This window comes from Chrysemys picta, chromosome 3 (assembly GCF_011386835.1).
Source record: "Chrysemys picta bellii isolate R12L10 chromosome 3, ASM1138683v2, whole genome shotgun sequence".
NCBI classification, from domain to species: Eukaryota; Metazoa; Chordata; order Testudines; family Emydidae; genus Chrysemys; species Chrysemys picta.
This window is the reverse complement of record NC_088793.1, coordinates 119,853,334-119,877,064: the sequence shown is the minus strand read 5'-3', so window position 1 is coordinate 119,877,064 and position 23,731 is coordinate 119,853,334. Positions and strand designations below refer to the sequence as shown.

Genomic DNA, 23,731 nt, shown 5'->3' with positions numbered 1-23,731 from the left:
TCAGTTGACCGTAAGGACAATTATCAGTGAGTAATGTCCGGTATCTTGGTTTATTGCAGCTTTAAATGCCTCTTTAGCCCATTACAGTAGAACCTCAGAGTTAAGAACACCCAAGTTACAAACTGACCAGTCAACCACACACCTCATTTGGAACGGAAGTACACAATCAGGCAGCAACAGAGACAAAAAATCAAATACAGTACAGTACTCCGTCAAACATAACCTACTCAAAAAAATAAAGGGAAAGTTTTTAAAAAAAAGATTTGACAAGGTAAAGAAACTGTTTCTGTGCTTGTGGCACATTAGAGACTAACAAATTTATTTGAGCATCCGATGAAGTGGGTTTTAGCCACGAAAGCTTATGCTCAAATAAATTTGTTAGTCTCTAAGGTGCCACAAGTACTCCTGTTCTTTTTGCTGATACAGACTAACACGGCTGCTACTCTGAAACCTGTTTCTGTGCTTGTTTCATTTAAATTAAGATGGTTAAAAGCAGCGTTTTTCTCCTGCATAGTAAAGTTTCAAAGTAGTATTAAGTCAACATTCAGTTGTAAACTTTTGAAAGAATAACCGTAATGTTTTGTTCAGAATAACAAACATTTCAGTGTTACAAACAACCTCCATTCCCAAGGTGTTCGTAACTCTGAGGTTCTACTGTAATTTACTATTTAGTAAAAGCAGCTAATTGCTTTTATGAAGGTTGGTTGTTTAAGTTGCTAAAATATTAACAGGAGAAGCTGCATACCAGTATTGCATTTCATTTTTTTAAAAACCTATAACATGGAAAGAATAAAAATGTTAGCGATAGTATATGCTAGTAAATTAACCTTATACAGTGAACAACTAATCTTGCATTACGCTATCAAGCCAAAAGAGGGCTCTGTTCCTACACTCTGGGAAGATGCATAACTAAGCACAATGCAGTGTTTCAGTTATCCACAGAGACCTGATCCTGAAAGGTGATGAATGTCATCAACCACAGTTTACTTCATTGGGAACTGAGAGCACTCAGCACCCTGCAGGACCAGGCCCAATGTCTGAGAAAAAACAGTTACTCACTTCCGTAACTTGTTCTTTGAAATGTGTTGTTCATGTCCATTCCAATCAGGTGTGCGCGCGCGCATGTGCACGTTCGCTGGAAGATTTTTCCCCTAGTAGCATCTGTCGGGTCAGCCTGGGCACCCCCTGGAGTCGCGCCCTCAAGGCACCTAATATAGAGCCCTGCCGACCTGCCACCCCTTCAGTTCCTTCTTGCCGGCTACTCCGACAGAAGGGTAGGAGGTTGTGTATTGGAATGGACATGAACAACACATCTTGAAGAACAACAGTTATGAGAAGTGAGTAACCGTTTTTTCTTCTTCGAGTGCTTGTTTGTGTATATTCCAATCAGGTGACTCTCAAGCCGAATTCAGAAGGTGGGGTTGGAGCTGTCCACTGATTGGAGTACTGTTCTTCCGAAGGCTGCATCGTCTCTGGCCTGCCAGGTGATTGCATAGTGTGCGGCGAAGGTGTGTATGGAAGATCATGTCGCCGCTCTGCAGATTTCCTGGGCAGGAACTTGAGCCAGGCACAACGTCTATGAAGCCTGTGCCCTGGTAGAGTGCACTGTGATCAAAGGCGCGGGAACCCCTGCCAGGTTGTAGCACTCGCTCATACAGGCCATTATCCATGATGAAATGCACTGGACCGAAACCAGCTGGCCTTTCATCCTGTCCGCCACTGCCACGAAGAGCCAGACCGACTTCTTGAATGGTTTCGTTCTCTCAATGTAGAAAGCAAGCGCTCTGCGGACGTCCAGAGTGTGGAGTCTCTGCTCCCTGTTGTTAGAATGAGATTTAGGGTAGAAAACTGGAAGGAAAATGTCCTGGTTGATGTGGAAATGCGACACAACTTTCAGGAGGAAAGCAGGGTGGGACCTGAACTGAACTTTATCCTTAAAGAACACGGTGTAGGGCAGACTTTAAGTCAGGGCCCTGAGCTCAGACACCCTCCTGGCCAAGGATATCGCCACCAGGAACGCGACCGTGTAGGAGAGGTAGAGCAGGGAGCATGTTGCTAAAGGCTCAAAGTGGTGCCCCATGAGTCTAGAAAGGACCAATTTGAGGTCCCAGGCAGGAACCAGTTGGCGAACATGCGGGTACAGCCTATCGAGCCCCTTTAGGAAGTGGCTGACCATGAGGTTAGCAAAAACCAAGTGGCCCTGTACGCTTGGGTGGAATGCTGAGATGGCAGCCAAGTGCACTCTTATAGAAGGTAACAAGAGACCCTCCTGTTTCAGATATAGAAGGTAATCCAGAATATGCGACACTGAGGCTAGCATCGGGGGCGAGTCAGGCTGCACCGACCAGAAAATCTCTTCCACTTGGCAAGGTACGTGGCCCTCGTTGAGGGTTTTCTATTGCCAAGGAGGACCTGTCTAACCTGGTCTGAACAGGAAAGCTCCGACGGATTCAACCCTGAAGTTTCTACGCTGTGAGATGGAGCGACTGCAGGTTTGGGTGTTGGAGAGGTCAGTGAGCCTCTGTGAGAAGATATGGGAAGAGCAGCAAGGTAATCGGGGCTCCCATAACCATGTCTAGGAGAGATGTGTACCAATGCTGATGAGGCCAGGTCGGCGCTATCAGTCTGACCCAAGCATGATCTTTGTGGATCTTGAGCAGGACCTTGTGAACGAGTGGTATCGGTGGGAAGGCGTATAGGAGAGCTCCTCCCCAATGGAGGAGGAACGCATCCACTGTGGAGCCCGGGCTGTGATTCTGGAAGGAGCAGAACTGCTGGCACTTCCTGCTGCTCGCGTGGAGAAGAGGTCGATCAGGGGAAATCCCCACTCTGGAAGACTGAACTTGTGATGTCCGGGCGAAGGGATCACTCGTGGCTGCGGAATGACCTGCTGAGGTGGTCCGCCAGCTCGTTCTGAATCCCAGGGATGTATGACGCCTAGAGGTTGACTGAATGTTCTACACAGAAGTCCCATAGCATGAGGGCTTCCTGGCACAGGGGAGAGGAGCGTGCACCCCCGTTTGTTGATATAGAACATTGCAGCCATATTGTCCGTCATGACTGATACACATTAGCCGGTTAGGTAAGGGCGGAATATCTGACACGCTAAGCGCACCACTCTGAGCTCTCTGACATTGATGTGGAGGCGCAGATCTGCTTGCGACCAGAGGCCTTGGGTCTTGTGGTCCCTCAGATGAGCTCCCCAGCCCAAATCCGATGAGTCCGTCACCAATGAAAGGGATGGCTGTGGGACAGCAAAGGGGACCCCTGAGCACACCTCCTGAGTGTCGATCCACCACTGGAACAAATCAAGGACAGGGCAAGGCAGAGTCACGATCCTGTCCAAGCTGTCCTGGGCTGGTCGATAGACTGGTGCAAGCCATGTCTGTAGTGGCCGAAGCCTGAGTCTGGCGTGCTGTACCACATACATACAGGCTGCCATGTGCCCAAGAAGCCTCAGGCAGTTTCTCACAGTAGTGGTAGGAAACTGAGTGATTCTCTGGATCATGTCGTTGAGGGCTTGAAACCTTGCCTGTGGGAGGAATGCCCTGGCTTGGGTCGAGTCCAATACTGCCCCATGAACTCTATCCTCTGGACGGGGGACAGAGTTGATTTTGCTTCGTTTAGGAGCAGACCCAGGTTGTCGAAAGTGGCTTTGATAAACGCGACCTGAGTTTCCACCTGTCCTGGAGCGGCCTTTGATCAGCCAGTCGTCGAGGTACAGAAATATCTGTACCTGATATCTCCACAGAAAAGCGGCGACGACTGCCATGCATTTGGTGAATACTTGGGGTGCTGCTGACAGGCCAAATGGGAGAACAGTAAATTGGTAGTGGGAACCACTGACCACAAACCTGAGGAACTTCCTGTGGTTCTGAGCGACTGCGATGTGTTTCTTCATGAACTTGTTGAGCTCACGCAGATCCAGGATAGGCCTAAGGCTGGCTTTGGCTTTTGGTATTAGGAAGTACCGGGAATAGAAGCCCTCGCCCTGTGTGAAGACCGCCTGTGGGAGCGATGCCAGGAGCGGTTTCTCAAATGGGATCAGTGCTCTGACCGGTGCCGGGAGTGGCGTCGGGAGCCCGAACGATACCGAGGTCCGGAGCGGTGCCACAAGGCGGAACGGTACTGGGAGTAAGATCTGGGCCGCAAGTACGACCGGTGCTGTGATAGAGAATGGCGCCGGGACTGCGAGCGGCGCCGGGACCTGCTCCGAGATCGGGAGTGGTGCCGAGTGTCCACGCTCGGAGATGGTGGACGTATTAGGGCTGGCTTGCCCCTAGACTGTACTACATGGGTGAGATGCGGTGCCGTAGCCTGAGCTGATGCCGCTTCTGTAAGGGCAATGAGGTCCCTCACCGTTGCAAACATCTCTGGCGTTGATGGAAGTCAGGGCTCAACCACGGTGCGGGTCGGGGAGCCAGTCCATGCCGACTCAACGGCCCTTCCCTCGGTGCCTGAGTCAATGGTGCCGATATCGGCGCCTGTACTCTCAGTCGCTCCGGTGCCGGACGCGAATCCGAGGTTGTCAAAGGGGGTACCGGTTGTTGGGAGGCAGCCCCCTCCGGCTTGCGAGGTCTCTTCTGTCCTGGGGAGGCGCCGAGGTGCTTGTGCTGGACGCGGTGCCGGCGAGGACCGGTGCTGTGGGTCTCTATCCAAGTCTCCCTGCGGTGCAGTACTTGAAGTCGCCGCCAGAGCACTGTACACCGAGGCACTCGGTGCCGGAACTTGGCGTGCCGAAGGAGGATCCAGGCTGAGGGCCGCCTCCATAAGGAGCTGCTGGAGTCTAAAGTCCTGCTCCTTTTTAGTTCGAGGCCTGAAAGCCTTACAGATCTTACACTTTTCGGCCTGGTGAGACTCCCCGAGGTACTTTAAACAAGAGTTGTGGGGATCTCCCGTTGGCATAGGCTTCGAACAGGCTGAGCATGGCTTAAAACCCAGAGCCTTGGGCATGAGCCCAGGCGGCACGCAGGGAGGAAGGGGGAGGGGCCCCTTCCAGCCCGCTAACTTCACTTACAAAACTAATACTACAACTATCAAAACTACACTAACTATATAACTATTAAGAACTAGAACAATTAACCAAACCGGGAAGTAAAAGCTAGGGAGAGTGGAGGACAGCTATGCCGCGCTACACAGTTCCAACGACCGTCACGGGCAGTAAGAAGGAACTGAGGGGGCGCTGGGTCGGCTGGGGTATATATCCAGCGCCATGAAGGCACCACTCCAGGGGCTCCACAAACACTCGAAGAAGAACCTCCTCTACTGACCCTAGTGATAGGAGCAATTGCACTTCCTGAATGAGAAGTTGCTCGTAATAAGGGTCCCTGAAGACGGATGGGGAAAGAGGGTGGAAGGGCAGGAGGGCACAGAATTGGATGGAGTACCTCCTCTCTACCATGTGAAGCACCCAGCGGTCCGAGGTGATATGGGACCATGCACGGTAGAAAGGGGATAGTCGGGAGGAAAAGGCAAGGCGGGTTAGATCCAGTCTGTGATCTGGTGCGCCGTCCTCGACCGTACCTTCAAAAGGCTGGTTTAGGACCAGAGGGTGGTTTGGGATGGCCAGAGCCCTGAGTGGAGGAAGGGTGTTGCCTTCTCCTGCCACTCCTGTTCCTCCTCCAAGAACCGTCCTGTCGGCTCTGCTGCTAGAACCTTTGAGGAGGTTGTGGGTGGAAGTGTCTCCGCTGCGTGGCGGGGGTGTGCAGGCCCAAGGATTTGAGGGTGGCTCAGGAGTCTTTCAGGCTGTGCAAATGCTTGTCTGTCTTTTCAGAAAACAGAATCTCGCCCTCAAATGGGAGGTCCTGAATGGTTTGCTGGACCTCGTACGGTAACCCTGAGACTTGGAGCCAAGCACTGCGCCTCGAAGCTATCTCCATCACCATCACTCTAGTGGCAGCATCTGCAGCGTCTAATACAGCCTGCAGCGAAGCCTGGGAGACTAGCTTCCTTTCCTCCACCAAGGCTGTGAACTCCGCTCGTGAATCCGAAGGGATGAGCTCAGTGATCTTCGTCATTGCTGCACAGGTGTTGTAAGAGTACCCGCTCACAATGGCCTGTTGGTTAGCAATACGGAGCTGCAAACCACCTGTCGAGTGGTTTGAAGCTCCATATTTCTACCCACAAGGTCTAGGTGTTTAGCATCCCTGTTCTTTGGGGAGGGTTCTTGGAAGCCCTGTCTCTCACGCTGGTTAGCCGCATCGACCACCAGGGAGTCAGGAAGCGGGTGAGAGTATCAATGCTCTAACCCTCTGGAGGGAACAAAATACTGCCACTCATTGCGTTTGGCAGTAGGAGGCAAGGATGCCAGCATCTGCCGCAGGGTCTTAGTGGTGTCCACAATGGTCTTTATAAGTGGCAAGGCTATATGTGACAATTCTGAGGGTGCTCGGATGTCCACCATGGGGTCAGCCTCCTCCACCACCTCCTCGGCCTTGATGCCCAGACCCTGGGCGGCCCTACGCAGCAACTGCTGTAGCACTCTGTTGTCCTCTAACGCAGGGGCTATGGCTGTCCCCACCAATGCTTCGTCCGGCGACAAAGAGGAGGAAGTGTGTGCCAGGAGTGGAAGCTCCCTACCATCTACCCCCGGGGGGTCACGTGACTCTCAGGGCAGCGTTGGAGGTAGTGGTGCCATCGATGGTGCCGGGGCTGTGGACATCGAAGCACACGTCGGCGCTGCCATCAGCCCTATTGGAGGGAGCTGCACCAGCACGCTCACAGGAGCCACTGGAAGCAGGGGGCCCGGTGCCGACCATTGGCACCGGGGCCGCCAGTGCCTGCATCAAGGTCGACGTCGACAATGGTCAGGCGTGGGAGACGGGTGTGTCAATGCCGTGAAGGGCGGTGCTGAGGTCGGAGTCGAGCACGGTGCCGGAATCAACAATGGAGCCGGAGGCAGAGGCATCAGGACTGTAAGCGCCAAGGGCAGATGCGCAGCGGAAAGTGGCATGAAGGTGGTAGAGGCCACGGAAGATGTCGCAGAGTGTGGACCCTGGGTTCCTCCCTGACCCTGGTGAAAAGCCCAGGGGGTCCAGAAGGGCCACTGAGGCGGGTTCTGCCACTGCAGAGGGCACACCTGGGGCTCTCTCTTGTCTCTACAGGACCTCGATCTGCGACTTCTGCTCCTCCCAGAGTGATAGGAGTCAGACTCTGACTCTGAGGTCTCAGACACTGAAGACCATGGAGGAGCCGAACCTCGGTGTCTTGGACGTTGAGAGCTCAGGGATTGGGTAGGCTCTCTGTCCAAGTGGTAGGCACTGAGGGACATGGCAAGGTGGATTGTCTCGACATCATAGCTGGCTTCCCCTTCGAATGCACCGGAGGACGCGGATCCGCCGGCACTGAGGGTTCCTCCCTGGCAGGCGAGAATGGTGCCGTAAGATGGAAGAGGTCCCGAGCAGCCTGGTACGGGTCCAGCGTTGACGGGAGCTGCAGCTGCTGTGTAGGCGCCGATGATCAAGGCAGGGCCGGACTTGACTGCCGCACTTGGGCAGGAGTCGACATGGCCCCGGCAGGGGATCCTGAGGAGTGGCCCACTTGGGATCGCACGTCTCGTGGCTTGGCCGGAGAATTGTCATCCGGCTTCTTCTTCTTTTGAGGCACTGGCGAGTGGGAACGGTGCCTACTATCAGACGGGCCCCGTGAGGAGCCGTGTTGGTGCCGAGTGTCTCGGGAAGAGTCCTTTCTTGGTGCCGAGCTCGCCGACGGCACCGGGGCGCTCCGCATCGAGGACGACGCAGTAGGGGTCAGGTCTCCCGAGCCCGGGTTGGAGTGGGACCGTAGAGCTGCCTCCATGAGGATCACCTTGAGCTGCTGTTCCCTTTCCTTAAGAGTTCTCGTACGGAACTCGTGGCAGATCTTACAACGATCTTTCTGATGGGTCTCCCCCAGGCACTGTAGATACGACAAGTGAGGGTCACTCTTTGGCATGCCCTTGGCGCGGACCACACAATTTTTGAAACCCAGGGACCGCGGCATACCACGGCTCCAGGAAGTGGAGTGGGGGGGCAACAAACTCTATACTAAGACACTAATAACTCTAATAACACTAACGAATTAACTATATACAAGCAGATAAAGAATGAACTTGCTGAGCAAGAGCTAAGGGAAGTTCCAGCCACCGTCACTGGAGGTAAAAAAGAACTGAAGGGTGGCGGGTCGGCAGGGCTAGATATTAGGCGCCATGAGGGCGCGACTCCAGGGGGCGCCCAGGCCGACCCGACTGATGCTGCTAGGGGAAAAATCTTCCGGCCAACGTGCACATGCGCGCGCACACACCTGACTGGAATGGACATGAACAAGCACTCAAAGAAGAATAACAGTAGATCACTTTTCTGTATTTGTGAGAGGTTTTTTAGATTTACGTCTTTACTCTCACCAACCACCTCTGAAGAGAGAGAGAGAGAGAGAGAGAGATGAGCTCATATAACAACTTTTGGAACTCCACTGCCCGTAAGAAGGTGAATCAACCAACATTATTAAATTGAGAAGTGTGTTCTATCTAGAAGGGGATTCAGTGAAGTCTATAAATAACTGCTGTTATCTGATTTTTAGCAAGGAAGTGTATCATTACTCAGCTTCTCACTTTGTTTTGATGCCAGCTTTCAGTGAATGCCTGTTGTTTCAAAGACTGCTTGCTTATTTAATGTATAACGTCCTTTTTCTCTTATATTGCTAATGTTTTCCCCGATAAACAGAGCTCCCTGAGGTGGTATTTTAAGGACCAGTGCCTATTGGCTTCTCCTTCTACATCTAAAGTCATAAAATGGGGATACTCTGGTCCAGTTTGTGTCATTTAGACACAGGTCTCAGTTAGGGGAAGTGGGAAGCTACAGGACCCCCAGGGGAGCTCAAGAAGGGACTATGTCTCATAAAACACAATCCTTTCCCCAGAATGCAGGGGTAGAGTGCACACTGCAGTAGCCCTTTAGGTGATGCAGCATGTTCCTCATTCACCTGACCTGCTTTGCGTTCCAGTGCTGTGGATGGGGATGGATCTGCCATCTCCACACACCTGTTGGCTACTTTGTGTCCCCAGTGGCATAGGAGGGCACTACACAAGGGGGATGGTATAATTGGGTTCCAAATGGGTTGTGGTTTAGGTTCCCATAGATTAGTATGTGCTGAACACGGTCTCATAGTAGGTTTGTAAATTTCCCCTTTTTATTGTCTTCCATCCTGTCCTCTTTGTAGGATTGCACTACTGAAATCAATGGGAACTTTGCCATTAACTTAAAAGGCTGCAAGATATCTTCTTGCAGTTCACATACCTAGTGCATCTATATTTATTTCACAGACCATTGTATTTCTTATTCGTCTTAAGGTGCACACTTATTTGGTGCTCACAATTTCAGTCACATTGTTCAAATTAAAATGGTTATAATATTTTCATATTACCCAGCCAAAGTACTTAAGGCCTTCTTCTGGTTTATGCTTGAGGCAAAGAGGCAGGCATGCTGCTGTCTTACACCCACTGTAGAGACACATACCACAAGATCTAGTCTTTATTTCAGACCTATCTCCTACTAAATGGGCTAAAAATGAAACAAAGTAGTGTATCAAGATTTTGTATTGTACATTACTTAGATGAGGACTATACACCGCAAACCAGTTTGTTGCCTGCTGCAGTAATTACCTTCAGCTGGGAATTTCTTGGCACGTTCCTCAAAGAACCATTCCCCAGTCTTTACTTTCATGTCTCTGAAAAACAAACAACACACATTTGAACCTTTTACACAGTTTCCAAGATGAATTTTCATGACCATATACATGTGCACTTAAGACAAAAATCTGTTTAACAGTCAAAGGCTATAGAGGGACCCTTCTTAATTGTACAGTACAACTAATGGGAGATCGCTACAATCTAACCCCGAGTTTGAGGGCAAAGGATCAGCTTTGGTCTCCCAGTAAGAACTGTTCTGCGCTGATGTAAGTATTATCGAGTGTTTAGAACAACACACTGGAAGTCAAGAGTTCTTGATTCTATTCGTAGCTCTGCACCTGACTTGGTTTATGACCTCAGATAAGGACCTTAGCGCTAGCTTGCTGTTTTCTGCCATAGCCTAGCTTGAAGGAGTGTAAAGGTACTGTAGTGTGCGCTCTTAGGTGTAAGTCAGAATGGCTATATAAGAGCAGCACACACTGCAGTGTCATAACCCTAGAAGAAGATGCAACACACACTCTCCTCATTGATGTGGACAGTGTGGTGATGCCATGGCCTAAACCTTTACCTTACCCTGCTCCTCTTTTGAGAAGCTAGTGCACTGCTGGCAACTGTCATGCACAGTACCTGCATGCATCAGGATCATGAGATCAAATGGGTGATGTTTACTGAGTATGAAATGCATATAAGGACAGATCCTTGAGAAAAATTCAAAAGCCTGTAACTAACCAAAACCAAAAAACTATATATAATTCTTACTGAAATTCACAAAGGACAGGAAATGCAGCAGTTGGGCTGCCACTCTGGTTCTCAACTCATTCCCTTTTAAAATATGGTATACTCTTTAGGACGCTGTGTGCTTTTGTTGCAGCTTGGTTTTAGGATCCATTTTTAGGCACCTAAATAAGCGACTTTGTATTCAGAGGAGCTGAACACCTGCAACTTTCACTTACTCCATTGGAAATTGAGTATGTTCAGCTCCTCTTGAAATCAGGCCATTTTTTACCTGTCTAACCATAGATTTTGGTGCTTAACTTAAGACAATGGAATCTGAAAATTTGGCAGTAGGGGTACTGGACACTGCTTTAAACCCATATAATGTGCTATGATTAGGCTTGAAAGGATTAGATTTGTATTGGTAAATGCAGGTAAACATCTATTTCACCATACACACACAAACTGAAGAAAAATATTTCCATCAATAATAATCAAAATTTATAGATAGACAAAGTAAGAAAAGTACTGCTTGAGAACTTATTAAAGTTTGATTTCAGGATATTTACTTTGTAAATTTTGACATGTGATACAATTTGTGTTTTGATGGTTATAAAGCTTCAGTTTTTTTGAACCTCAATGTCTACTATCAAGAAATAATTATTGTCTGCCCCCCATTGTCTGAACTCCCCCCATAATTTCCCACAGGTGTGAAAATTTAAATCTATAAATGAAGAAAAAGATGCTTAAAACCCATAATTTTGTGCAAGTGTGAAAATTTAATCAGATAAAAATAAAATAAAATGCTTAAAAATAAACATCTATATTATCCATTGAAATTATAAAAAAGTTAAAAGCAAATTCTGCCAAGCCTAACTATAGTTTTGATCAGTGCTAATCCTTCTAAGCCTAACTATAGTGAGTTATCCCTTTGTATCTTAAATAATTTGTTTGCCTGCTTCCTTTCAATAATGTATGGCTTTCATTTTGGTCTTCATCACTATTAAGATGGCTATGAAAGCAAAACAACCCAGAATTTATTACAGTTTGCAAATACTGAAATAATAGTGTCTTGCCAGAATCCAGTTTTATTTTACCCATGTATCCTACTGTCTGTTGATTGTTAAAAAAGTGCTTTTTGCTACAAGAAAGTAAGCATCTTGTTACAGTGGTTCCATAGTTCTGGATAAAGGAATACTGATCTGTAATGTTTAGATTGCTTTAAATGAATGCAATCAACTTGAAATCTGAACTTTTTTTTTCAAACAAACAATAAGTTTCAAGTTGGTTCAGATCATACAACTGCTTCTGAGTCCTCTGGCTTTAACACTACATTTTCCAAAACATCTTTCTCTCCCCTGTTGTGTGAATGATCCATACAAATAGGCGAACTGACTGACTACAGAGGGGAAACAGTAGAACAGAATTCATCCAGAGAGAGCCTACTGCAAAGCTACTGAAGCCACTAAAAGAGTCTTATCTATCCATCTTAGGTCCTTATAAGACTCCATCATCATAGTGTTGGAGGGCCTGATAATTTTTAATGTATTTATTCTCACAAAATCCCTGTGAGGTAGGGCAGTGCTATTTTACAGATGGGGAATTGAGGCACACTGAGGCTAAATGACTTTCCCAAAGTCACACAGGTTACCATTGACTTAATTGGGCTGTGGATCAGATACAAAGTGTGATGAGAGGTTTGGGGTTCAGGAAGAGGCTCCAGGCTGGGGCCAAGGGATTTGGAGTGCAGGAGCATGTTCAGGGTTGGGGTTGGGGTGTGGGAGGAGGTATGAGGATGCGGGGTCTGGGAGGGAGTTAGGGTGCAGGGGGGGGTTCCGGCTTGGGGCAGGGGGGTTGGGGTGCGGGCTCCGGTTGAGCGGCGCTTACCTCAGGCAGCTCCTGGTCAGTGGCACAGAGGGGCTAAGGCAGGCTCCCTGCCTGTTGGGGCTCCACGCTGCTCCCAGAAGCGGCTGCCATGTTCAGCCCCTCGGCAGAGGGGCAAGGGGGCTCTGCATAGTGCATGCTGCCTGCGCCCACAGGCACTGCCCCCACAGCTCCCATTGGCCACGATTCCCGGCCAATGGGAGCTGCAGAGCCGGCGCTGGGGACGGTGGCAGCACGCAGAGCTTCCCTGATCACCCCTGCTCCTAGGGGCCACAGGGACATGCTGGGAGTGGCACAGAGCCGACCAGACTTCTGGCAACCCGGTGAGCTGGCGCTGGTGGCTCAAGCCCTGTGGGGGGAGGGGGGAGAGGGCGCCAAGGCTTGGGGCTTCCAGCCTGCGTCACGGAGACTTGCCATGGGCCAGATGAAATGAAGCAGCGGGCCGGATCCAGCCGCAGGTTCCCCACCCCAGTCTAGTCTGACCTACACACCACAGGCCAGTGATCTTCACCGAGTAATTCCTTTCTCCAGCCTATATCTTGTGGTTGGACTAGAGCATACTTGTTAGAAAGATATCCAATCTTGCCTTAAAGACGTCAAGTGATGGTGAATCCATCACAACACTAGGTACCTTTGATCCAATGGTTAATTACACTCACTATTCTAAATGTGCACCTTATTTCTAGCGTGTATTTATCTAGCTTCAGCTTCCAACCACTGGGCATTATTATGCCTGTGTCACATTTAAGAGCCCCATGCTATCAGAACTTCTCCCCATGTAGCTATATATATATATCATAGATTACATAGAGTGAGCTTCTTAAGTCTTCCACTGTAAGGCAAGTTTTCCAGACCTCAAATCATTGTTGTAGCTCTTTTCTGAACTCTTTCCAATTTTTCAACACCCTTTTGGAGTGTAGAGATCAGACCTGGACAGACTATTCTAGTAGCAGTCTCACCAGTGCTGTTCATAAGAATATAAGAAAGGCCCTACTGGTTCAGACAAAAGGTCCATCTAGCCCATTACCCGACAGTGGCCAATGCCAGGTGCTCCAGAGGGAATGAACAGAACAGATAATCATCAAGTGATCCATCCCCTGTTGCCCATTCCCAGCTTCTAGCAAACGTATGTATACATAAGTTATATCAACTTTCTATTTGATTTCCCCCTGGTTATACAGCCAAGAATTGCATTAGCCAGTTTAGCCACAGTAAAACACAGGGAGCTCATATTCAGTTAGTTATTCATCATGACCCCCTAGGTCCATTTCAGAGTCACTGCTTCCAAAACAGAGTCCCCAGTCCTGTAACTGACCTATACGTGTTGTATGTTGTTCAAATGAACTCATCTTACCAAGTGATCTAGACTGCTCTGTATAATTGACCTATCCTTATCATTTTTTTACCACTTTACCTATTTTCATATCACCTGCACACTTTGCCAGCAAAGATTTAATATTTTCTTCTAGATCATTGATAAACATACAAAATAGCATTACACCAAGAACAGATCCCTGTGAGAGCCCACTAGAAACACCTGCTTTGGATGATAATTCCCCATTTACAATTATTTTTTGAGGTTTATCAATTAGCCAGTTTTTAATCCATTTAATATGTGATATATTGATTTTGTATAATGCTAATTTTTTAATCAGAATGTTATGCGAAACTAAATCAAACACCTTACAGAAGTCTAAATCCACACTATGCCAATACAACAAGGAGTCCAGTGGCACCTTAAAGACTAACAAATTTATTTGGGTGGCCATGCATCTGAAGAAGTGAGGTCTTTTACCCACGAAAGCTTATGGCCTAATAAATCTGTTAGTCTTTAAGGTGCCACCAGACTCCTTGTTGTTTTTGTGGATACAGACTAACATGGCTACCCCATGCCAATACAGTTACCTTTATCAACCATACCTGTAATCTCATCAAAATAAAAAAATTATATAAAATTTCTTGAACAAGACATATTTTCCATAAAATCATGCTTTTATGGGGGACATGGACAGGGGTAAGGGGGATGCGACCCTGAAAAATTTGGGGCCCACTCATTTAGAAAGACAAATAACATAATAAATAACTTTATCCTTGTTCACCGCTTCCTTCCTACCACAGGATGTACATATTTAAATGTTACTTTACATCTAGCATTCATTCAATCCAGATTTATTTCGTTTGAATACATTACATGACTAACAATATGATCAATATGATCAGCCCCAAAATCCCTGATCTGATCCCCATTGGAACATTGTAGTATGGCTCTCTTTCTACTCACAATATAGCAAACCAAATGCCGACCTCAGTTAAACATTTATTTTCTTTGGACAGGTGGGATCTGAGCACTTAAGAGTTGAAATTGACTAACAGTGTTCATCTAGCAAATGGGGACATGTATGTAGTCCTGTGATAAATCATAACCAAGGGTATAATGGGATTGCTTGAGAGATATTTGCCCTCAGCCATGCACAGAGAAAGGGCACATGAGAAGTTAAAAGATGCTTCTACTCACATTTATAAACTTATCAGAGCAAGACCAAGAACAGAGAATGATGGCTGATTTCTGTTCACTTATGTGTGACTCATAGTAATACCTAGAATCATCTAGATACAGCACACGGGAAATACATTTCTATTTTGTTTTTGAAATGTCAAAACTGATATTCTATGATAGCCTTTTTGTCATTGCTTATGCTCAGTTTGATACATGAAGTTTGTCTCCACAGATAATCGAATATCTAAGACTAGTATCTAAAGAGCAGGGTGGGGAAGGAAGAACATCAGTGATGTTGCTGATACCAATGGTTTGTTGGAGAAAAAACATTTTAACAGCAACTGAGAGCTAGGCAGTATCAGGAGTAAAAAAAATCAAGCTGAAGATAATTAAATTATACTGCTTATCAAATATACACCAGTGTGTTTTGTATTTGATCATTTATAAGCAGTCACTCTACTTGTAATCACAAAGACACACAGAGCTTCTGCTGACCTAGATTCTGCAAGAAGTCATTTAGATGCTGATTTTCAGAGGTCAACATGCTTTTCTTGACTTCAACAGAAGGTATGAGTGCTCAGTACCTCTGAAAATGGGACTCTACATTTCTACATCTTTCCTCTTCCCATAGGGCACTGAGTGGAACTACCCCATTACAGAGGGCCCACACATAGCCCTATCCATCTCTTAAGCTTTATAGTCCTGAACCAAAGCCCATTAAAGTCAATGGAAAAACCTGCAATGATTCCAATGGGTTTTGGATCAGGCCCTAAGTGATGAGCTCAAATGAGGAGTAAATGGAGATAGGGCCTTGTGCTGGCTCTCTCCTCAAAGATAAATTTCACTCACTGAAGTTGCATCATTTTTCAACATCTACAATAGACAGAAAAATAGATTTCCCTGGGCATGTTTATGTGTGTGTGTCTTGCTGCATGCATGAATAAATAACAGGATAAGTGATGATATGAGATATGATATGATGTGATCTTATATGGCTGAAATGACACTTTTATTATAAACCTCTATTTTTAGTTGCTTTAGGATAAAAAGAGTTTTTCCATGTTAAAACTTGGAACACTTAGCCTCTGAACAATAATCTTAATAAACAAATTAGAAAAAATGTGATCCATTTGTGTGTAGGAAACTTATGGTTGCCTACACACACAAAGAGTTATGAATCCATCCCCTTTTCACTAAAAAGAAAAGCATTTTGGAGGTAGAGATGATGGTTCTGGAACTCATAATTCAAAAGCTGCTTTTCCCTCCTTCCTCCCCAAAAAAACAACCCCATAATTATTTAGCCCCAAATGTGGGGCAAACTACTTTGCCCGTTTTGTGATAAATGCATTTCAAAATACATTGTTTAAAAATCACAGTTTACATGAAAAGACATTCATTGTGCATTCCTAAAGACTGCATTGTCACCCAAGATACACAAATTGACTTTAAACCGGCAACCATTCACAGATAGTCAACCCTGTTCAAAGAGCTAGTACAAGACCTATACACCACTTGAGTTCTTATTTAAACCTAAATTTGAGGTCTAACGAGGGATTTAAGTGGTGCACAGCCCTTATACTGACCTTCATAGTGATGAATTTTATTTAAAGTACTCGCCTTATGCACAGGGATGAATTTCACCTTCAGAACTGCTGGCTTGATTTCAAAACTCTGTATCAGAATGTTTCTCATCAAAGGCAGAAATGTATCAGAATATCCCTGTTTGGACTATTCCACTTAGACAGGATGTTATGAATAAGAGTGTATTCAGTGGTGGTATTTAATATAATAGTACAGAGAAGGTAAATCAAACACTCTTATTTACACTTTCTGGTAATACAAGAACAAAGTGATATGCAATGAAATTAAAAGGTAACAAATTTAAATTAGATAAGTTTAGGGCTGTGTCTGACTATATGCGCTTGTCATCAGAATGTTGTTATTAATATCTGTTATACTTTTTTAACCTACATGTACTATGGCTTCACATTATTTATTAATTATTATTATTATTAAACACAATGGAGATACCTCTACTCTTGTGATAAGGGCCTTGGGAAAAATAATGACAAGGAAGTAGTCAAGAACTCAGTCATACATCTCATCCAAAAGATGGTACCTCCTATGGCACAAGATACCCGGTACCCTGCAGGAATGCACTGGTTCAGTACTGACTCAGAGGGAAGAGAGCTATCTGTGGGAATCACAGTATCACTTCCTGCAGTAACTGGGTTTTCTTCAGATAATTTCTATGCAAGAACCAACTATACCAAATCCTGCCCTAACTTATGAGATCTAACACTATCCCAGCCCCAGTAAATAGTGATGCACCTTTGAGTCTCTGTGACCTGTCCATTTTGCTAAACACAAGGGATGAAATTTCAGCTCAACTGAAGTCAATGGCAAAATTCCCATCGACTTCAATGGGGTGAGGATTTCACCCCAGGCTTTCAACTCTTGTCAATGCTACCTTAATTATAACAATTTAGGCATTTTATTTGTTTCTCTAACTATTACTTTCAACACCACAAATAACAGAGATGGCTTAACAAAACTAGTCAAATTTCTCACCCATGAGCATAACAGATGGTGCATTTCCACAGGTAGGGATTCAGGCAGACACGGCACTCAGAGCACACTCGATGACTGCATCCATTGCACACTGCACCTCTATTCATCACCAGGCCCAAGGATTTCTGACAGCGAGCGCAGGATCTTTCCTGGTATTCATGGCTTACACTTTTTGCTCCCTTCCACCGAAGTTGCTGCAACTGCATTTTCAATTTCCTGTCCCCATCAAGCAAATAAAAATATGTACAATCACAAGCTGATGTTTGTATCCAATAGTGATAATACCTTATGGGTCATATCTTCAAATTGTGGTCTCTATTTTTAAGTTGCCTAAAATCACTTGCATACAGTATTTTTTTGCATTATCACTTGTACATGAAATCCCACTTGTGTGCATAAATGGAGTTCTAATCTAGTACAAATGGTGCTCTGCACATGCAAATTATGCACACTTAATAGGAAGCCAAAAAGCATGTATGCAAGTGATCATGTGTTCAAAGCTGTGCACATGCAAATAGAAGCTGGATTTGGTTCCCTTTGCAAATTTGATTAATGAGTGAGAACTGCAAAAACAGCTTCCTCAAATACATGAATCCGCTAAAGGTGAATTTAACTGAATTACGTGTAGACTTAAAATTACCAAAAAAACCCACATTTTAAACCAAAAAAAAATGAAAATTGTTGCTTTTACTTACCAGACATAACCTTAGTTCAGTGTTTCTCTGACAAGGATCAGTAACATTAAGAATCCTGTTTCATTACATCATAACCCTTCTGCAGGAAACTATACAAAGTTGAACTGAGTAAATACCAAAAAAGTTACTGTATTTGCTCAAATTTAAAAATGAATTTGTTTCAGCTTTGCTTACAACCTGTTAGCATTTGCTTTCCACAGACATTTAAGTTTAATCATGCAAATACTTGCAGAAAACAAACTGTAGGGCCCTACATTCAAGTGTGCAAACACAGAGAATTTTAAACTTGCAGGTGTAAATATTAGCAACCCAAATGGCATGTTTTATATGGGGTAGGTTATTGTTTGACAAAGTAGGTTGCAAGGTTCCAAAAAACCCTTGTCAGAGCCCTAGTATACAGGAAACAAAATAAGCTAGACAAAGATTTAACCTCACCCTTTACAAATCAAATATCTGTGTGAAGGTGCTGAGAGAGAATTAAATTTAAACTCTTCATTCAGCCAATAAAACCCTCTGGTGATGACAGGAAATTGCACACTAGTAAATGCAATGCACTTGGCATAAAATTTATATGGGATGGGACACTGCTTCACTCAGCATTGGGAAGAGGTTCCCAAAACCCCTTGTGAGAATCCTGGAACAGATGAAATGACATAAATCAGTCAAAGACCGGAACTCATTCTTTGTAACTGGGACAATGCATGTGCACCTGTGAATGTGATGGGAGAGAATTAACTATAAACTCTTCACTGAGGGAGTAACCCTTGTGATAGCCTGATTTTTTTTAGGAATGCTAGAAGCTAAATTCATTCAGTAGTTTATTCAATGCATGGTATTTGTTCAGCTCTAAAGGATAGTGAGCCACTAGCATGTTAAAGCCATGTCACACTGGATACCTCTTAGTTTTCCCAACTAGAAAGAAAATACTAGTTAACAGCAGACAAGAGAAGGAATAAGATTAGAGAGGAAAGCAAAGAGAAATGGTGGCATAGTACAAAAAAGGCAAATACCTTATCCTTTCCTCATCCACTTTTCTCACCATCTGGTCACGGTACAGGACCTGTAAAACTGTCTCTCGTTCCAATTCCTTAAGGAAGTTCAGATTCAGTTCACAGGTCATTTTCCCCAAACTTCACTTCCTTTGGAGACCCCTGCACAATACACAGTTCTACTATATCCAAGCTGACAGATGTTACTGTTGTCTGGAGTATAATATAGCACTCAGGAGGTCTATGAGTTCTTTTAAGTGCCTGTGCTCTTATTTCATTGGTGATACATTTCTACTGTGTCATACTCTTGAAGAAAAAAAAATGAGAATGTTGATCTCTATGCAAATCATTATTTCCAGAGCGTCTCTGCCCCCTGATGAACAGGTCATTTAGCAGGTCACAACAGTCTGCTGCCTTTCACATGAAAGTTCTTTTTTTGCTGAGAGTGGCTCCAAAACTGACAATAGCCCAAAGTAAGGTTTTATTTGTAATCACCAGGCTGAGGGAGCCTTCACCCAGGAAAAGGGCATGAAGGAGAAGAAAGCAGCTTGTCTTACTTGACCTCTTGCTTTAGAAATTTCATGGTAGGAAGTAACTAGAATAAAAATAGTATCTTGTTCAGGACCTAGAGAAAAACAAAGATAAAGTGTTATTTTCCCTCATTTCTTCTTCTTCAACATCTTCCTGCTAGCATCTGGGCATTACTCTGTGAAAAACAAACTTTATTGTATACAAATATACCTTTCATACACTGATTCAGATATGCTGGATTAGCCTGAAGATACTGAATAAGACAGACCATTCTTCAGTCAGCATTGCCATCATACATACCCACATGTTCCATTAATGCTTAGCCTTCTGCGTTAATAGCTCGGAGAAGAATAATTTTTGTGTTGTGCTGATAATGCAAAAAAAATCAATCAATAAAAGTAGCTGCCAAGAAAATTCAGAGGCTGGCCCTATAGCCTCATGACTTGAAGACATATTGGTTATGATATGTGCTCCTTAGCTGATTAGTAGCTGTACTAATCATCTTCTAGAAGTGACAAAGCATTAAAAACTTGTAATAAAAGGAGAAAGAAACATCTCTAAGGGGTGTTGCTCTATCAATTATTTATAGGTTTTAATAGCTAATGGGCCTGCCATCTGAATCACATCTAGCTTCTTTCTGTAGAGGCTAGATAGAAGGTTTCATGCACAGCAGTGCTGCTATCTTTGTTAAACACACACAAACACAAAAAGTCAAGAGGATACAGTTTTATTTCTAGCATTGTGCACAAATAGTTCCTCATCCCAAACTGATGAGTTACTTATGTGCAAACATACAAGAAGCAGGAAAATACAGAAAGAGAAATGGATGAATGTGACACAGAGACCCTTTTTTCTCACCTCAAACCTGACAAACTCACTACACCAAAGATGTGTCTTACATGTCTTATTCATTAGAAAGTAGTATGTAAGGTATCTAAAGAAAGCTCCTAATTTGTCAAGACTCATAATCTCATTGCAATATATACGTACAGGTAATATTTATGGAATAATGTATTTATATGGAAAATAGGCTTTATGGACTTCGAGTAAAAATTAGTCACCAGGGGTAATATGTCTCCATGCTGACCCAGTCAAGCAAGAGGGAGTTATCATCCCTCCTTAGTCAGCCATCAAGGTAATGCAAGGTTCTATTGTCTACCCTTGCCACACCCCAGAACAGAGGTGGGCAAACTACAGCCCACGGGCCACATCCGGCCCGTGGGAGCCTCCTGCCTGACCAGGGAGGCTCGCCCCCGGCCCCTCCCCTCCTGCTGTTCCCCCTCCCCCCCAGCCTCAGCTCACTGCGCCGTTGGACAATGCTCTGGGCGGCGGGGCTGGGAGCTCCTGGGGTAGCGCAGCTGCGAGCTCCTGGGGTAGCGCAGCTGCAGAGCCCAGCCTGACCTGGTGCTCTGTGCTGCGTGGTGGCGTAGTTGGCTCCAGCCAGGCAGCGTGGCTGCTTGTCCTGGTGTTCTGGGCGGCGCGTCTGTAGCGCCGCCAGCCACCGGTGCTCCAGGCAGCGCGGTAAGGGGGCAGGAAGCGGGGGGGTTGAATAGAGAGCAGGGGAGTTCAGGGTGGTGGTCAGGGGGTGGGGCTGTGGATAGGGGTCGGGGCAATCAGAGGGTGGGGAATAGGGGGGTTGAATGGGGACAGGGGTTCCAGGGGGGTAGTCAGGAAGGAGGCGGGGTTGGATGGGGCAGCAGGGGACAGTCAGGGCAGCTGTTCCAGGGGTGGACAGGGAGAAGGGGTGGTTGGATGGGACAGGAGTCCTGGGGGGGGGGGGGGGGGGCATCAGAGGACAAGAAGTGTGGGGGGGGGCAGATAGGGGGCTGGGGACGAGCCACCCCTGGCTGTTTGGGGAGGTCCCCTAACCGTCTCTGCATAAAATTTCCAAACCCGATGCAGCCCTCAGACCAAAAAGTTTGCCCACCCCTGCCCCAGGACAATCAATAGAAAACCATCAAAGACAATTGCAAATGATTGGAACCACTTGGAGGTGAAAATGAACATTATAGGAGGCAGGAAATCGCTCTGGGTATGAATAAAGACAAAAGATTGCTTCACTTTAAAAGAAGCAATGTCTATACTATAGGCTATGTCAGCAAAATTTATATCGCTCGGGGTGGGAGTGGAATCCACACCTCCCCCCTGAGCGACATAAGTTACGGAGACATAAGCACTCATGTGCACAATGCATGTCAGGGGGAGAGCTTCTCTCGCCGACATAGCTTCGGCAGCTCTCAAAGGTGTTTTTTTAATGCTGACAGGAGAGCTCTCTGCCGTTGACATAAAGCATCTTCACCAGATGCGCCACTGCAGTGCTGTACATATAGAGATAACCAGAGTGCAAGGGAAAGCACTCTGTATCCATTCATTGAGGAAAACCCCTGGGAGAGAAGGGTGCTTTCAGGAGCATTTGAATGCTGGCTCTTCTGAAACTAGCCAGTTCTGCAACTGACTAAACTTTGGGGGTGAAATCTACTTTATTAGCTAAGAAAAGTAACTATTAATAAGTGAAGACACAGGTTCACATTTTATAATTTTGTTTCGTATTGTAACCACTTTTTCTACCACTCTCTCATTTCTACTGAAATCCCTATTCCTACTTTAACAACAAGGAGTCCGGTGGCACCATAAAGACTAACAGATTTATTTGTTCACTCCATGCATCTGAAGAAGTGGGTTTTTTGCCCACGAAAGCTTATGCCCAAATAAATCTGTTAGTCTTTAAGGTGCCACCGGACTCCTTGTTGTTTTTGTGGACACAGACTAACACGGCTACCCCCTCATACTATTCTTACTTTAATAAATCTTCTTTTGTTTTATAAGTGCTCTCAAGTGCTGTGTGGTTTACAGGAGCAGTGGTTTAAGGTACAACTGGTAAATTGGGGTATACTGCATCTTTCGGTGCAGAGGATCGGAAATTGCTGAGAGCAATCTGTGTCAGGGACTGGATATTGCAGGGGAACACTTCAAAGGGACTTGGGTGCACCTATTGCTAACCTGCTAAACTAGGGCTGGAATAGCCCAGAGAATGCTCAAGTGGCTGAAGGGCTGGCACGGTCAGGAAGCTAACATCCAGCGACCACAAGCAAGACTTCCTCTTGCTGGAGGCGGAGGGCAACAGGATGATTCACAGTTCTGGGTACCTCAAGAACCGTGACAACGAAGTTTAAATAAAAACACGCAAGGACTGCTTTGTATCTATGGGACAAATTCTGTGGTACTTACTTGTACAAAACTCCCACTGAAATCAAAAGGCGTTTGGCTTGATGAAACTGCAGAAACTGGCTCTATAGCTTTCAAAAAACTGAATAAAAAAAAGTGTGTTATTTTTTAATAATAATTGATATTACTGTAGCACCTGCAGAAGGAAAACAGTTATTGAATCACATTCAGAATGTTTGCATATCTTACAAAATCATACTGTTTCTATTACATTATAAAGTCTATATTTGGGTTGGTATGACCTATTCAGGAGGGTTAAAAGCAGACCAGTTTTGACACACCTCTATTATTAAAAGGCAATAAAATAAAAATTAGTTTTAAGATAAAGTCTTGAGTGTTTAATCTAAGTATTATAACAATTTTGGGGTTCATTAAACAACAAACCAAATGAATGATAAAGGAACAAAACTTTATTAAAACAAACTGGAAAGCATCTCTGATGAACTGCCCACTGCCATGTTCCCAATCACTGCCTCGAGGGCACATCTCCAAATTCCTATGTTCATAATACTGTCCCTTATGAGGGATCGTCTCTAAATTATAATCTTCTACAAACATATCACTGTATCTTCTCTGTTAAAGAAAAATAAATAACTCATATATAACAGCTAACAACTATCTAATAACACATGCATTAAATTCTAAACCCCATCTAGTACATTTCCATAAACCCAGTGTGTCAACTACCTAGAGAGGACAGATTACTAGCACATCACTCTTCAATGAATCTTTACCACTCACTTTCCTCAAATACCCTTTCTCCAGGCAGGTTAGCAAGTCTCTATGAGTCTTCCAGGATGTTTAATCTCACACTCTGATCTTCTGAGGATCAGCCTTTCATTAGAGTCTGAGTTGTTCTCTTGTTCCTTGACAGTTGCTCTTTTGTGAGTTGATGATAAAGGATCAATCACATGGGAAATGCCAGAGTCCACATCAGTTGTCAATGTGTTGGAACCTTCTG

At 45.3% G+C, this 23,731-nt stretch overlaps 1 protein-coding gene across 6 annotated transcripts in view; it reads right to left on the bottom strand.

Annotated features, from left to right (window-relative positions):
• SYTL3 (synaptotagmin like 3) overlaps positions 1 to 23,731 on the bottom strand; it is a 67,399-nt gene that overhangs the window by 28,449 nt on the left and 15,219 nt on the right. For 4 of the 6 annotated variants that reach the window (XM_065588897.1, XM_042857262.2, XM_005291539.5 and 1 more), the window contains 4 exons: positions 22,774 to 22,852; positions 19,036 to 19,639; positions 17,331 to 17,546; positions 9,638 to 9,702 (listed from right to left, as the gene is read on the bottom strand). In XM_065588897.1, coding sequence (XP_065444969.1) covers positions 9,638 to 9,702; positions 17,331 to 17,546; positions 19,036 to 19,145 — 391 coding nt within the window. In that variant the 5' untranslated portion in view covers positions 19,146 to 19,639; positions 22,774 to 22,852. Of the gene's footprint in view, positions 1 to 9,637; positions 9,703 to 17,330; positions 17,547 to 19,035; positions 19,640 to 22,773; positions 22,853 to 23,731 lie in introns of those variants that run through there. The other 2 variants (XM_042857263.2, XM_065588899.1) reach the window with 2 other exon arrangements.